At 51.9% G+C, this 13,610-nt stretch overlaps 1 protein-coding gene across 1 annotated transcript in view; it reads right to left on the bottom strand.

The window, feature by feature from the left end:
- The window catches only part of SCAPER (S-phase cyclin A associated protein in the ER), a 228,961-nt gene that overhangs the window by 198,965 nt on the left and 16,386 nt on the right, over nt 1–13,610 (bottom strand). Inside the window, 1 exon segment of the mRNA XM_078879101.1 lies at nt 13,022–13,119. Coding sequence (XP_078735227.1) covers nt 13,022–13,119 — 98 coding nt within the window.

Below are 13,610 nucleotides of genomic sequence, written 5' to 3'. Positions count from 1 at the left end.
CTCCGCGTATGGAAAACCATCCAAAGTATTTTTGTTGTTGTAATCGAAAGTGTTTTATGAAACCGAAGAGTAAAAGCATTATATTCTTGGTTCTTTCGGTAAAGTCACGTAGAAGGGAAATAATAAAAATGTTAAACAATTTAAAAGTCTCACGATGTTTCGACTGCAACACAAGCAATCATCATCAGGTGTGAAATCCACACATTTTCTTGCTGTGGATTTCACACCTGATGATGATTGCTTGTGTTGCAGTCTGAACGTCGTGAAATTTGTTATTGTTTTATATTTTATTATTTTTTTAATTTCCCTTCTACGTGACTTTACCGAAAGAACCAAGAGTATGAATCCCTGCAGTCACGAAAGCTTTAAATCAAAAAGTAAAAGCATTGTTTCGATGCGTAAGATGATAAAAGGCTGCAAGAACGCGGACGAAATTAAAACGAGTTAAAAGGGTGTAGTAAAATATATTTTTTATCACAATTTTTCTTTAATATCGTCATATTTGTATTTCTTCACATTTATTGCCGGACTAATAATGCACCAAGAGGCGATGATACAACTGTCCACAGGTTTGACGCGCAACACCTAGGGAGCGAAACACGCCTCTCATCGCAAATTGTGCGTTTTACACGCGTGAGTGCACGTCCGACGAGAACGCAAATACAAAATAAAACAACTGGCGTCGTCGATTTAGAACTCCCCGAATGCGAGGTCGCGTCTGCTCTCCTTATCGTACGTGCACACGAAATTAATTTCTAACGAAGGGCCGAAAAAACGCAACAAAAAATCTTGCCGATCTTAGCAACAACAAAAAAAAGTGAGCAAACCCTGGCAAAAACAATGAACTCGGTAACGACGATCACTCTGGCGACTCCGCGCTCCCGCCGTTCCTGCCGACACCGAGCATATGCACATCAGCCCCCTTTGTGCTGTTGTCACTCACGGCGGCGGCGACGGCAACCCCCCCACTACCCCCCCCACACACCCACCGCCCACCCCCCCACCTCAATCGCGAAATCAGCGTGGGTCCGTATAACAACGGTCTCTTTGCAAACGCGACGTCAGGCTGTGAACGGCGCGTTCGGTCACCCGCTGCGCTCCACCGTTTTCTCCTTTAAGAGAAATTAACGGTTCCATGTAAATGACTCGCACACCTGGTTAGGCTCCAAATGCAATTGCGACCGACTATGCTCTGCTGGATTCTGCGTGCGTGTCTCTGTGTGTGTGCGCGCGCGCGTAGTGGTTAGCGCGCTGCGCTACAAACCCGGCGACCCGAGCTCGAATCCCGCTCAACGCCAACACCGGTGATCATTATCTGAACCGGTCCTGAGACTCCCCGAGGTCGACTCAGCCTCAAATGAGTACCTAGTGCCGTGTGTACATTAGGGAGACAAAGGCAGTCAGGCGTGGTGCTGGCCACCCACCCCCTCGTGTGGCGTGCCAGCCTTCATAGGTGCTCGCCAACAGCACATGCCCTAAAAGTATGTGAAGGTTATACGGAGGATCTTTGTCTTTTGTATGTACACTTAGCACGATAAACATTCCTACATCTCAAGGGGCTGCTCAGCCTGGCGCTGGATGGATGGACGAATGGACAGTTGTGTTTGTGGTGATGTGAGTGCCATGGTGGCGAGGGCTGCCACGGTGGCTAGGAGATGTTAACTACCTTGCCTGCTAAGCAGGAGGTCGTGGGTTCGATCCCGACCCTGACGCCTGCTGTATATTTGGAGTTTTCATGTTCTCCCCGTGGTCGCGTTGATTTTTCTCCAGGGTCATTTGAGAGCCAGGTCGCTGCTGAAAAAGAGCCATATAGCTCAGTGGGCCTTACCTGGTAAAAAAATATATTTACTTTATAGTTTCAATTAGCGATGAGGGCGGCGGGGTGTAACAAACGTAGTTGCTCCGTGCTCGACGTGCTGGGAGCCTCTTGAGAATCTCAACTGGGTTCGGTGGGGCGAAACGTCGGACACCGTGCCGAACGACGCGCGGTACAACCCAACAACGCGCCGAACAGCTGAGCGGCCCAACCTCCAGAACCTGCGCAAATCAATTAAAAGTCCCAACAAAGCTCCCGGTGACATGGAGCGAAACGTCAGATATCGTGCTGAACGAGCCGAAGAAATCCAAGGAGAGCGAAGGCCGGAACGCTCGACTTTTCGAATCATGCCCACTTGCTGGCTGGTGTGGCATTCACCCTGAGCCTCGCAAAGACTCTGCAACAAGGGCAGGGCGCCTCGAGATGGAACTGTACCGCCACTTCTATCGATGCCTCGAAACTCGCTTGGCCCACCATTTGGCTTTCGAGGCAAACGCAAACGGTCGGACAGGCGGAGCACGAAGCGGTCTCTAATCAACGTTTCCCCAAACGCGATGGGTGTTGTTGTTTCGTGTACCCCAAGGCACACGGGGGGGGAAATCAATTTCCCGGCGATTAATTTCTGAACTTCAAAGTGAGACAACTAAATTACAATGGGGCTACGCGCGGCGGCGGCGGCGGTGACAGCAGCAGCGCGCGTGAGCGCACGCGATCATCGCGGTGCAAACGCAGTTTGATTTGCAAGCTGGGAGTGCGGCGGGCGTGTGGGAGGGTGGGGTTGGGTGGGGTGGCGTGGGGTGCGTTCCACTGCTACATTTTATGGTCTACGACGGTGTTGGGGGGGGGGGGCCGGGGGTGGAGATATTCGTTGGGGGAGGCAAGCGGAAGGCAAGAGGGAGGACGGGGGAGGACGGGAGGGAGGCGTTAAATTTCCGTGGACATTTACGATGGTCGATGGACGCGTCCGGAGCCGTTGTGGCGGCAACGATGCCGGTTACACGGCTCGCGCCATGAAATGCCCCCACCCCCCCGTATGGATAGTTACGAAGTCGAACCTTGACCGAATAAGCGCCGGCAGACATGCCACGTCCGTCCTGGCAAGCGGACTCGCGCAAACGCTGCTCGTTAAGTCGAGAAGCGGACGTTTTGCCCCCGCTTGTTTGCCGGAGGGCGCCGTCGTATTTTTAGCAACGCTCAAGAGCTCACGACGTGTGACGGTCGACGGAGACCGGGCCCACGGGCACACGCTGGACCACGATGTTTGCGGCCCTTTACCATTTCCACTGCGGGACCAAGGGCATGCAGCGTCAGTCATGAGTATAACCTGATCATACCACGTTCAGTGTGGATTGGTGAAAGCTGGGGGGGGGGGGGGGGTAGGCGAGGTTTGGGGGGGGGGGGGACAGGTTCAGACAGAGATATCACTCCCCGCTGACGTGAGAGATGGCCAGGAATCGAACTCCGATCGCCGGGTTCATAGCGCAGTGTGCGAACCCACTGCACCACTGCTACCCCGACCCCCAATGACCTGGTCATAAACTAAGGTCGTCCATCTCTATCTGTCTCGCTGGTGAGACTGATGATGCCACAGGATCATTGTTAGCCACTTAGCGGCATATGGTGCTTCCTTTTCAGAGCAACGCCCCGCAGCGATGCAGGGCGGCCATGCAAATGGGACGTTTACCAGCAGCACAGGTTTGCTAAAAGTGTTACCGTTGACGCTTTCCAGCTCAACGTGCTGAAGCGTTAGCTCCGTCCCTCTGTCTGTAACACGGGTGTCACAACAACTCTCGTGCAGGTGATCCAAGAAATCTCCATATGTATGAAAGGCAAATTTTTGAATATGTGTGTATGTTCACAATGTTTAGCGTACTTCCCGACATGCAACAAACTGCAAATTGTTTTTTTGGGGGGGTGGGAAGCTCAATAATGCATATATTTTTTGCACGGCAAGGGAGCTGTGACGTCAAATCTGTCACGTGACCCCCGCATGTGGAAGCGTAACGCATTGTAGTGTAGCGGTTAGTGCGCTGCGCTACGAACCCGGCGACCCGAGTTCGATTCTCGCTCACGGCCAACACCGGTGACGATTATTTCAACCAGTCATGGGCCTCCACTAGGTCGGCTCAAGTCTCAAACGAGTAACTGCTGTGGTGTGTGAACATCGCCACTGGGGAGACAAAGGCGGCCGGACGTGGTGGATCCAAGTCCCGGGCAAAGCCGGGTAGTACAGCTAGTAAAATATAAAGTTGTGTTGCTCCTTTAGGGACTTGTAACGGAGAAAACACATCGATCATCGACGGATTCGCCCAACAATTGCGACTGAAGGCTGCGTGTCCACACCACGAATAAACGCCTATGACGGCAAACTCGCATTGGAAAGCGTTGCAGAAGGCCATGCATATGCATGATTTTTCTTCCTTTGCCATTCACTTATTCATGAGATCCCAGGTGCGCTTTCAAGCAGTTCGGGTAGCCGGTTCTAACCCTCGGGTCTCTCCCACACCGCCCCCCCCCCCCACCGCCCCGGTGGCTTTGGCAGTAGCAGTGCAAGGAGCGGCTACATCGTTTTACTATTTCATGAGGAGCCCATCTGTGTCGCTTCGAATCCAGCTCACTCTGTGCGCGATGCCCTGTACGTACAAGGAGAGATTAATAATCGAGAGAACGGCGCCGAGTGTCACCCAAACATGTTCACGGGTGGATGTGTTCCCTCCATCTTCGACTCATAAACAGTTTTAGAAGTAGATATGTTTTTTGCCTTCACGTGGTGGTAAAATGATCTACTTGCGATTGTGCGCGTGCGTGCGTTCGTGTCTATGCGAGTGCACGAACGTGTGCGTCTCGCGACGGGTGCGCGTGCGTTCGTGGTCTCTGTGTTCGAGTACTTGCGCGCATCCATGTACGTGCGCGCATGTGTATATGTGCGTACACGTATGCGCATGTGCGTATATGTGTGTGTGCGGTAGAACTTGCCCCAACAGTCTGTTAAGGCTATACGGGGGATGTTTGTCTTTGTTTTTGTGTGCGGTAGCGTGGTGTTTAGCGCACTGTGCTACTCATCTGCGCCTCCCCGAGATCGACTTAGCCTTAAATGAGCACCTGGTGCAGTGTGTAGACATCAACACTGGGGAGAAAAAAATGGTGCTGACCGCCCACCCCCCTAGTGTGCCGTGTCAGACTTTAGAGGCGGCTCGCTAACAGCACTTGCCCCAACAGTCTGTCAAAGGCTACACGGGGGATCTTCGTCTTCATGTGGGTCAAAAGGGGATGTTCGTCTTTGTGCGTGCACGTGCGTATACACGTGTGCGTGCACATGCGCGCGAGTGCGCGCGTGCACAGGCGCGCACACGTGTGCGAACATGTAAGCGCGCGGATCACGTCGCACCCATCCACGGTACGCTGGGACACGCGTGGCGACGGGTGAGACAAACGCGCCGACACGGATGCCCAAAAAAAATCTCCCCCCCCCCCACGACCACCACAAAAAGCGAGCGAGACAAATGCGCACAAACACACAGAGCACGCTCACGCGGCGGCACCAGCATCTGCTGCCGTGCCCTTGGCTATTTCGGATCGCGCAGCTGTCCGTCTCCCGAAAAGAAGGCAAAACAAATAACAAACAACAACAACGACGACGACGAAAATAACAAAAAAAAGAATGCGCCGAAAATAAAAAGCAAAGCCGCGGAGAGACTGCAAGGCAAGGGTCGGACGCCGCAGATAACAATCGTGGGTAATTTGAGGTTCGGGGCCCGATCGCTGATTGCGACGGGGCTCCCGGCGCAAACAAGCTGTCAACCATCCTGTTGTGAAAGACGTTTCCCCCTTTTTTCTGAGGCCGGCGAAGGAACGGCGAAGCGAGATGCGGCCAGCGCACGCCGCTAATTTCGTGCCCCTTAATTTTAGAGTGCTTTTCGTAAAATAAATAAATAAAAACCCTATCCCTCCCGTACCACGACAATTACGTACTTTAATATTTTAGCTGCCGGTTGTGGGATCTTTTTTTTTCTTTGGGGGGGGGGGACGGGGGGGGGGGGCAGGGAAGTATTGTAGACACTTCCTCGGCATCGTGGCCTGTCAAGCAGATGGCCGCCGCTATTTGATTAATTATGTACAAATTCACGCTTTTTTGTAATCCGTCAGAGCACTCAGCGCAAATTGCTGATGGACCGACCTGGTCAGGGGCTGTTGACGGACAAAGATTGCCCCCTACAGGCATCCGCGGCCCACACTTGGGATCGACGTGCTGACAAGCCAGGAAAGCCTCGAGTTTCCCCCCCCCCCCCCCCAACATCTTAGTGTTATTTTCACTCCAGGAGACCTTATTTCGAACAGCATGCAGATAACTCGGCGACATCGCGCGTTAATCCCCTAATTTCAACTAATAAAACGTCGACGTAAAGCGATAATATGCCCGCGCGGACAATTTTCCATTCCGACAGCAGCACACCGAGAAGCCGGGCTTAACTCCCAGGTTTACCAGCCACCCTCGATGGACCCGCGTTCTCAAGTGTGGCCAGTGGATGTTTTGAGCCCAGCCGCCAATGACTGATGTGAGAATTAAACGTTATCGGTTTTGACCGCCACGCGACAAACGCTGCTCCATCGCGGGGTGCATGGAAAATTCCCGGCACCCCAACGTGCGGCTATTCGACGCCGCGATCCCCTCCGGCGGGCCCGTTCCATAAACGTGGGGAAGGAGCGGGGGGGACGGTGCTTCCAAGTGGAAGCTTCATCTCTCGTTGGCTTGACATCGGGAGCACAAACGGAACGACGTTTATAAAAAAAGTCAACGCAAAACGGGCACCGCCTTCGTCGGCAGAAACGTAAGCCAGATATTTATATCTTCGTGGACGAGATTTATACCACAGCAGATGATTTATTAAACTGCTTAGCCAGGGTGCTCCACTGCAGTTGTTCCACCACGTGAGAAAAATGCGCGCGTTACGCAAGACATTTTAATTTCATGGGTAATAACACGCGCGGTAATTTTGCTGCACAGCTTGAGTTAACACGACAGCTAAATACTGACGCGCGCATGGTGCAGGAGTGATCACGTGATCCTTCAGGGCCCATGAGGGGCCGCTCGGCATTGTGACCGCGTAATTCGTCGTGGTTGCGCTCCCGCGTGGCTCTCCAGATGTGTTTACAGGGGTTGTGCTGCGTGCTGTTCGGGGCGACGTCCGACGTTTCGCTCCGAGTGTGGGCAGCTGTTTCTTCGTCTTCATTTCCTGTAGAAACTCCCAGGCGTGCGGAGAGCAGACCGTCGGACGCCACGCAGAAGAGCGTGTGGTACGACCCAAAAAAACACGTCGGAGAGCCGCTGGGTAATGTGTAAACTATATGTACTTTTAATTTATTTTGGAATTTGTAAGACCAAGTGAGCCATAGTTCAAAGTAATCTTGCAGTTACAACGTAAAGACTAGTAAATTTATACACCGTAGCTTTGCTTAAGGTTCATATGGTCTCGATTTAAAGCTTTCGTGGCTGCAGGGATTCATCTTCTCGGTTCTTTCGGTAAAGTCACGTAGAAGGGAAATAATAAAATAATAAAAATTAAACATAATAAAATACAATTCTCACGACGATTCGGCCACAACGCAAGCAGCCGTCCTCAGGTGAAGAGCAGGTCTGTCGGAAAGACAGCGTCGGTCTGTCGGAAAGACAGCGACGGCTGCTTGCGTTGTGGCCGAAACGTCGTGAGAATTGTATTTTATTGTTTTATTTTTATTATTTTATTATTTCCCTTCTACGTGACGTTACCGAAAGAACCAAGAAGATGGTTTGTATGGTCATCGCCATCATCATGATCATCCATGATCAATCCACTGCTGGATTAAGGCCTCCGCCAGGATATCACCATCTCTCACGTTTCTGCGACGTAACAACCGGATAACGTTGCGTTTTATTGACCCCCTTTAAAAATACTATTTCACTCACACGGCGCTCAAATGCTAGAGGGGACAAGTTGCTGGAACCACACAAAACCTTATCCGGAGACAGCGTTGAGAGCCCCGTTTGATTTTTTTTTTTCAATTCCGCGGTGGCGGACACGTGTCGCCCGCGGTTTGAGCCCAGCAAGTCGATTTGTCCGCGGGCTGTGCCGACAAGCCGCGGGGTTTAGCTGCACTTATACTTTCCGACAAGGCCGTGAAATATGCAGGGGCTGCAGCGTCTACATAATTGATGGTAATGGGCCGCGCACTCCGAGAAGGCTCCCTCCAGCCTCCTCGCCCGCAACTGATTTCGCGGCGCGCATTCCCTCGTACGGGAGCCGTGGGTCCGCGCGTGTACGGAGGATTGCGCGCATAGAAGTTTGAATACGTACATGCACACGCACAGACGGACACACGCGCGTACACGTGAAGACACACACGTTCGCCTCGAGGGACGAGCGCACACGCGGAGGGGCACACACGCATGTACGCACGTACAGACATTCAAATGCTCACGCGCACACACAGTTTCAAAAACACTCACGTGCATACACGCTTCCACACGCACGCACACATCTACACATACATTCATGTTGACAAAGACCCATACCCACCTACAGATGCTCACGTGCCCACGCGCACACACACACAGATTTTAACATGCTGACACACACAAACTGCTAAAACAAATAAGTATGTACGAGGGATTTGCCTTAATCTCAGAAAGGAAATAACAATAACCCATCGGCCTGTGGGCCTTCTCGTCGCTTCCCAGGAGTTGTGTTTAAAACATGGCGAACTTCAACTGGCCTCGGCTAAACTGGGATTCATCAGCTAAATGTGTCCCGTTCAGAGTGTAATTCGGTAAACGTGTCAACATTCGCTTGAAAAAGGTAATTTCTAACAATTAATAATGTCCAGCACTTTTGATTCACACTCGTCTAGAAGGCCAATCAGCCAATGGCCTAAATTAATATTTCACCGAATGCTTAAGCAGGGCCCCACTCTACGACCTTTTTGCGCATTACCATTTAGAATCGTCCGGCACACCCTGAAGGTGCACTAAATGTACACGAGCGGCTGGTTATGGCGGGTGGTAAAAAAAAAAATCTAGCAGCGGACGAGACGCGCCATGCTCTCGCGTGTGAAGCCGCGCACCCATCCTGGCTCTCCTGTGCAGGAGCGCCGCTAAGACGGCACGTTCCGGGCGGTGCTGACGCAGCCAGCGTTCCTCATGTCAGCAACAGCCACGGCGTCGTGCGGATTTCATTTAGTCATTCTCCCTCCAAGTCGAGTCGACCACAACAGCCCGACGTTTAGTCAAACTCTCCAAAGTTATTCAATGTTGGTGCGAGAGGGGCGACATTTTGAAACCTCTCCCTAAATATTGTCAATTCAACCAATCGGTTAACTCAGGATATATTTCCGTCACGAGCACGGCGACGTCGGCGGTGGTGGTGGGGGGGTACGCACGCGTCAAGGTGCGCGCGCCACTCAATCAGCAGAGAGCGAAACAAACACATCAAAGCGCTTCCTCCGCTAGCCATAACATAGCCCACTTACTCACAGCCCTGCTGGAATATTCGGCGAAGACCAAAAAAAAAAACCCCAAAACACCCCGGGAACCTGACCACGACATTAAACCGGCGTCGACGCCGAAAGAATTCGAGTCGACGGACGCCGAATGCCAAAGCGTCGCGACGTCTCCTGACGGCGACCAGGCGGCCGACGGCGACGCAGAAATGGCGGCGGGGAAGAATGGCCAATGGATTCAACGCAGCTGCCCCCCCCCCCCCGCCGCCACCCCAGCTTGCCGGACGAGCAAAACATTCAGAGGAGGTGGGTGGGGGGCCATTACCCCCCTACCCACGAGCAAGCGGGCGTGCGGGAAGGAAGTCGGAGGGCAGGATATTTTACTGGCGAGGTCGCCGATTATAACCCGGTCGGAACGGCGCGACAAAGGCGCTCGTTATCACGGGCGAACACGCCGGAGTTAATCAGGGCTTCTCGCCGTGACCCGACGAGGGCTATTGAAGCGGCCCTTTCCTGCGATTGTGCATCACTCGTCGCGCTACGACGGCTACGCTGGGCTGCGTGGGGCTACGGGCAGGAGTGCAGGGGGCCGGGCGAGGCCGAGAGGGCCGTACGGGAGCGAGGGAGGAGTGGGCAAACGTGAAGGAGGGGGTTGCGAACGTGTCAGCGCGCGTGTACGTGGGCGCGCGCGGGCGTTCAGCGACGAGCGCGATCACTCATGCGTTCACGTTCACGACCACTCGTAAGCTCACTCACCTCCGAGTCCACATTCACTCGTGAGTCAATTGTGTTCATATCTGTACCCGCATTCACTCGTGTTCAAATTCACTCGTGCAGTTACATTTAATCGTGCCTTCACGTGAACCCGGTACTGTCATTCCCTGAAGTGCGCACATCCACACGTGTAAACCCTGCATTCACCCGTGAGTACACATTCACTAGTATTTACAACTGTGTGATCACGTTCACCAGTGCGTTCCACAATCACGCGTTCACTAAATTGTTCGTGTTCGTCGATGAACATCCATCTTCACTGGCGCGATCACGTTTGTCCGCGCGTTCACGGTCAGCCACGTGTTCGGTCACTCGCAGTTCACTTGTGCGTTCACAAGTCACCAAGGTGCGCCTTTAGGTTCACGCGGGGGACTCGCGCGTTCACATTTCAATCGCAACGACCCACACGATCGCAACGACCCACGCGATCGCGTTCACCCTGGAAAAACCCGTGCGGCGCGCTCACATGTTCAGGCTCGCTCGCTCGCTCGCATGCTCTCCTTCCTTCAACAACACGCTCATCAACAGCGCTGCCTGGAAAGTAAAATGACACGGCGCACAAGAGGCGGCGCGTCGGGCATCGGCCCCTGCTGCATCGCGGCCATCTCTTGCTGCATCGCGGCCATCTCTTGCAACGGGCCTCAAAGATGGCCGCATCTGCCGCGTGACATTCCGATGTAACTCGGTTACCGACCGGTCTCTTGACACTCGCAAGAATGCGTAGATCTCGTTCGTTAATTGCCGTTCATAACCCATCTTTCAGTGAAACTAAAAATTTGTGAGTAAGAAAAATTGTAAAAACTAAAAAAAAATTCGGAATTTCAGTAGATTTGTACGTATATGTGTGCCCTACATTTTCAGAAAGACAAATCTGTACCGTATACACTTAATTTTGAGATTATCTCTGTGTGTTATAGCCTCTCACTTGGTTCTCAATAAAAGCTGGCTCCCCTTGGGTGGCCAACACCACCTCCCGACCACCTTTGTCTCCCCTGTGCTGATAATTTTACAGAAAGCAGCCACGTACTCATTTAAGGATGAGTCGACCAGGACCAGTTCAAATATTCACCACTGTTCTTAGTTGTGAGCAGGAATCGAACTCGGGTCTGGGGGTTATTAGCGCAGTGTGCTAACCACTACATTACCGCTCCCCCACACAGACAAAAAAAAAGATCCCCCTCATAGCCTGAACAGACTGTTGGGGCAAGTGCTGTTAACGAGCACCTATGAAGGCCGGCACGACACACGAGGAGGTGGGTGGCCAACATCACGGCCGACTGCCTTTGTCTCCCCAGTGGCGATGTTTTACACACCGCACCAGGTACTCATGTGAGGCTGCGCGCGTGCACACGCGCACGCACGCACGCACTTACGCGCGTGCGCACGTGCACACCGTAGCAAGACCCTCTCAAAACAACGCAAAACAACGCGGGGCAAAGAGAGAGAGGGGGAAAAAAACAACTGCGAGTTAAAGCAATGACTCAGGCGGCAAAACCGCTGCCCCGAGTGGGCCGCGATGCCCACTCTAAGCCACTCCTGGCGCTATTCCGACTCCCCTTCACAGGATCGTTGATCCAACCTGAAGCCACTTCAGCAGCGTGCGTGCGTGCGCGCGCGCACACGTGTGTACCAACCCACGCCGCACCGAACCGCACCACCCCCTGCTACGGATATTCGAGTGGACGGGGGAGGCGGGAGAGTGGGGAACACTGGGTGGCCGAAGAGCCTGAGAGCGGACTATGTGGGGGTTGGATGACTGGCCAGGCGGGTGGACGGTGTTTTTTTGCCGCGCTCTTCGCTTTTCTCGGCCAGAGTCAAAATATGCCCAAGACAAATCTTCCAGCTTAAGTGGCTGGCTTCTCGGAGGAGGTGACAGTGCAGCTCTCTTGCACCAAGCCAGCGTCAATTTTGTTTTCGCGATTTTAAAGTTGCTCAGCGTCACTCGAGAAAGAGATCAAAATATGAAAACTGTCCGTCGTGATGAAGGCTGATCTTCTGACAATGATAAGGGGTTCATCTTCTTGGTTCTTTCGGTAAAGTCACGTAGAAGGGAAGTAATAAAATAATAAAAATAAAACATAATAAAATAAAATATTTTATTTTATTATGTTTTATTAATAATAAAAATAAAACATAATAAAATAAAATAAAATATTTTATTTTATTATGTTTTATTTTTATTATTTTATTACTTCCCTTCTACGTGACTTTACCGAAAGAACCAAGAAGATGAATCCCTGCAGTCACGAAAGCTTTAAATCGAAATGATAAGGGGTTTAAAGCAGTGGTTCTCAAACTGGCGGCCTGCCCCAATCAAAACCGACTGGTCTCCGCGCACACGCCCAGGCTACCGAGGACACAATACCCAGCGATCATACGTCAACACCTCGAGTCAACGTCGTGTAAGGCATCTGCTCCACGTTGTGTACAAGTGTTGTTTGGTGTCAGCAAGGCAACGTTTTGACGTTGTGCGTTAGTGTGTGTTTTGCATTAGTAAGGCAACATTTTCACGTCGTGTGTTGGTGTATTTTGTATTAGCAAGGCAATGTTTTCACGATGCGTGTTAGTGTGCGTTTTGTGTTCGTAAGGCAATGTTTTTATGTTGTGTATTCGTGTTTGTCTTGTGTTAGCAGGGCAATATTTTCACGTTGTGTGTTGGTGTGTTTTGCGTTAGCAAGGCAATGTTTTGATGTTGCGTGTTCGTGCGTTTTCTCGCCGCACCGACGTTCCCCGCGCAAATGTAAATATTTCTCCTGCACAGTATTCATGCCGCAGCCTGCCCCCCCCCCACTCTGAAAGGCTTCGGGGGTGGGGGGCACGACCCCTGGGTTGAGAACTGCTGGCTTAACCGGTGCGTTGATCGTAAGTAAAAAAAAATCTGGTTTAGATGTGCCAGCGGTAAAGGGGGAGCCAAAACGTACAACGCGCCATGATGGTTTCGCCGTTCGCTGTGCTCACCCGTTTGCCGGGCTTCGAAGGGCTCCCCGCGAGCTGCTGATGAGCGCTGTTGGCGCTTTTCGCCCGGCGGGACTGCGCCGACAGATGCTTCAGTTTTCCTACAAGGAGAAGAAAATATGAATTTAGATCGCTGTGCTAAATCGAGAAGGGTAACATCCGTGATTCAAGCATCAAGTTATTTTGTTTAACCAGCTGAGAACTCATCTGCAAGTGACCCAGTCACCAAAATGAGAAGAGCAAAAAAACCATTAAAACAAGTACAACAATAATCCAAATGTACCGTCATTTATCAATCTACTGCTGAATAATAATAAATAAAAACTCCCCACAGTGTTGGACATGGTAGTTGCTTGACCATACTTCACCACGATCAGCAGCGCTATTCAGGACTGTTTCAGATATCACTCACCTCTGATTTTAGCCGTGTGCGGGAATCTAACTCACGTCACCAGGTTCACAGCGTGCTAACCACTGCACCATCAGTGCCACCACTCTCACATCCTCCCCCCCTCCCCAACAGATAAATAAAAGTTAAATTCCCTCTATTTAAGCAGCAAAGCTTCGCTGAGTCTCAAGACTTTTCAGGTGG

Source organism: Lampetra fluviatilis, chromosome 53 (assembly GCF_964198595.1).
Source record: "Lampetra fluviatilis chromosome 53, kcLamFluv1.1, whole genome shotgun sequence".
In the NCBI taxonomy this organism is placed as follows: Eukaryota; Metazoa; Chordata; class Hyperoartia; order Petromyzontiformes; family Petromyzontidae; genus Lampetra; species Lampetra fluviatilis.
Note: the sequence above shows the minus strand (reverse complement) of the source record. Positions and strands in the feature narration are given on the sequence as shown.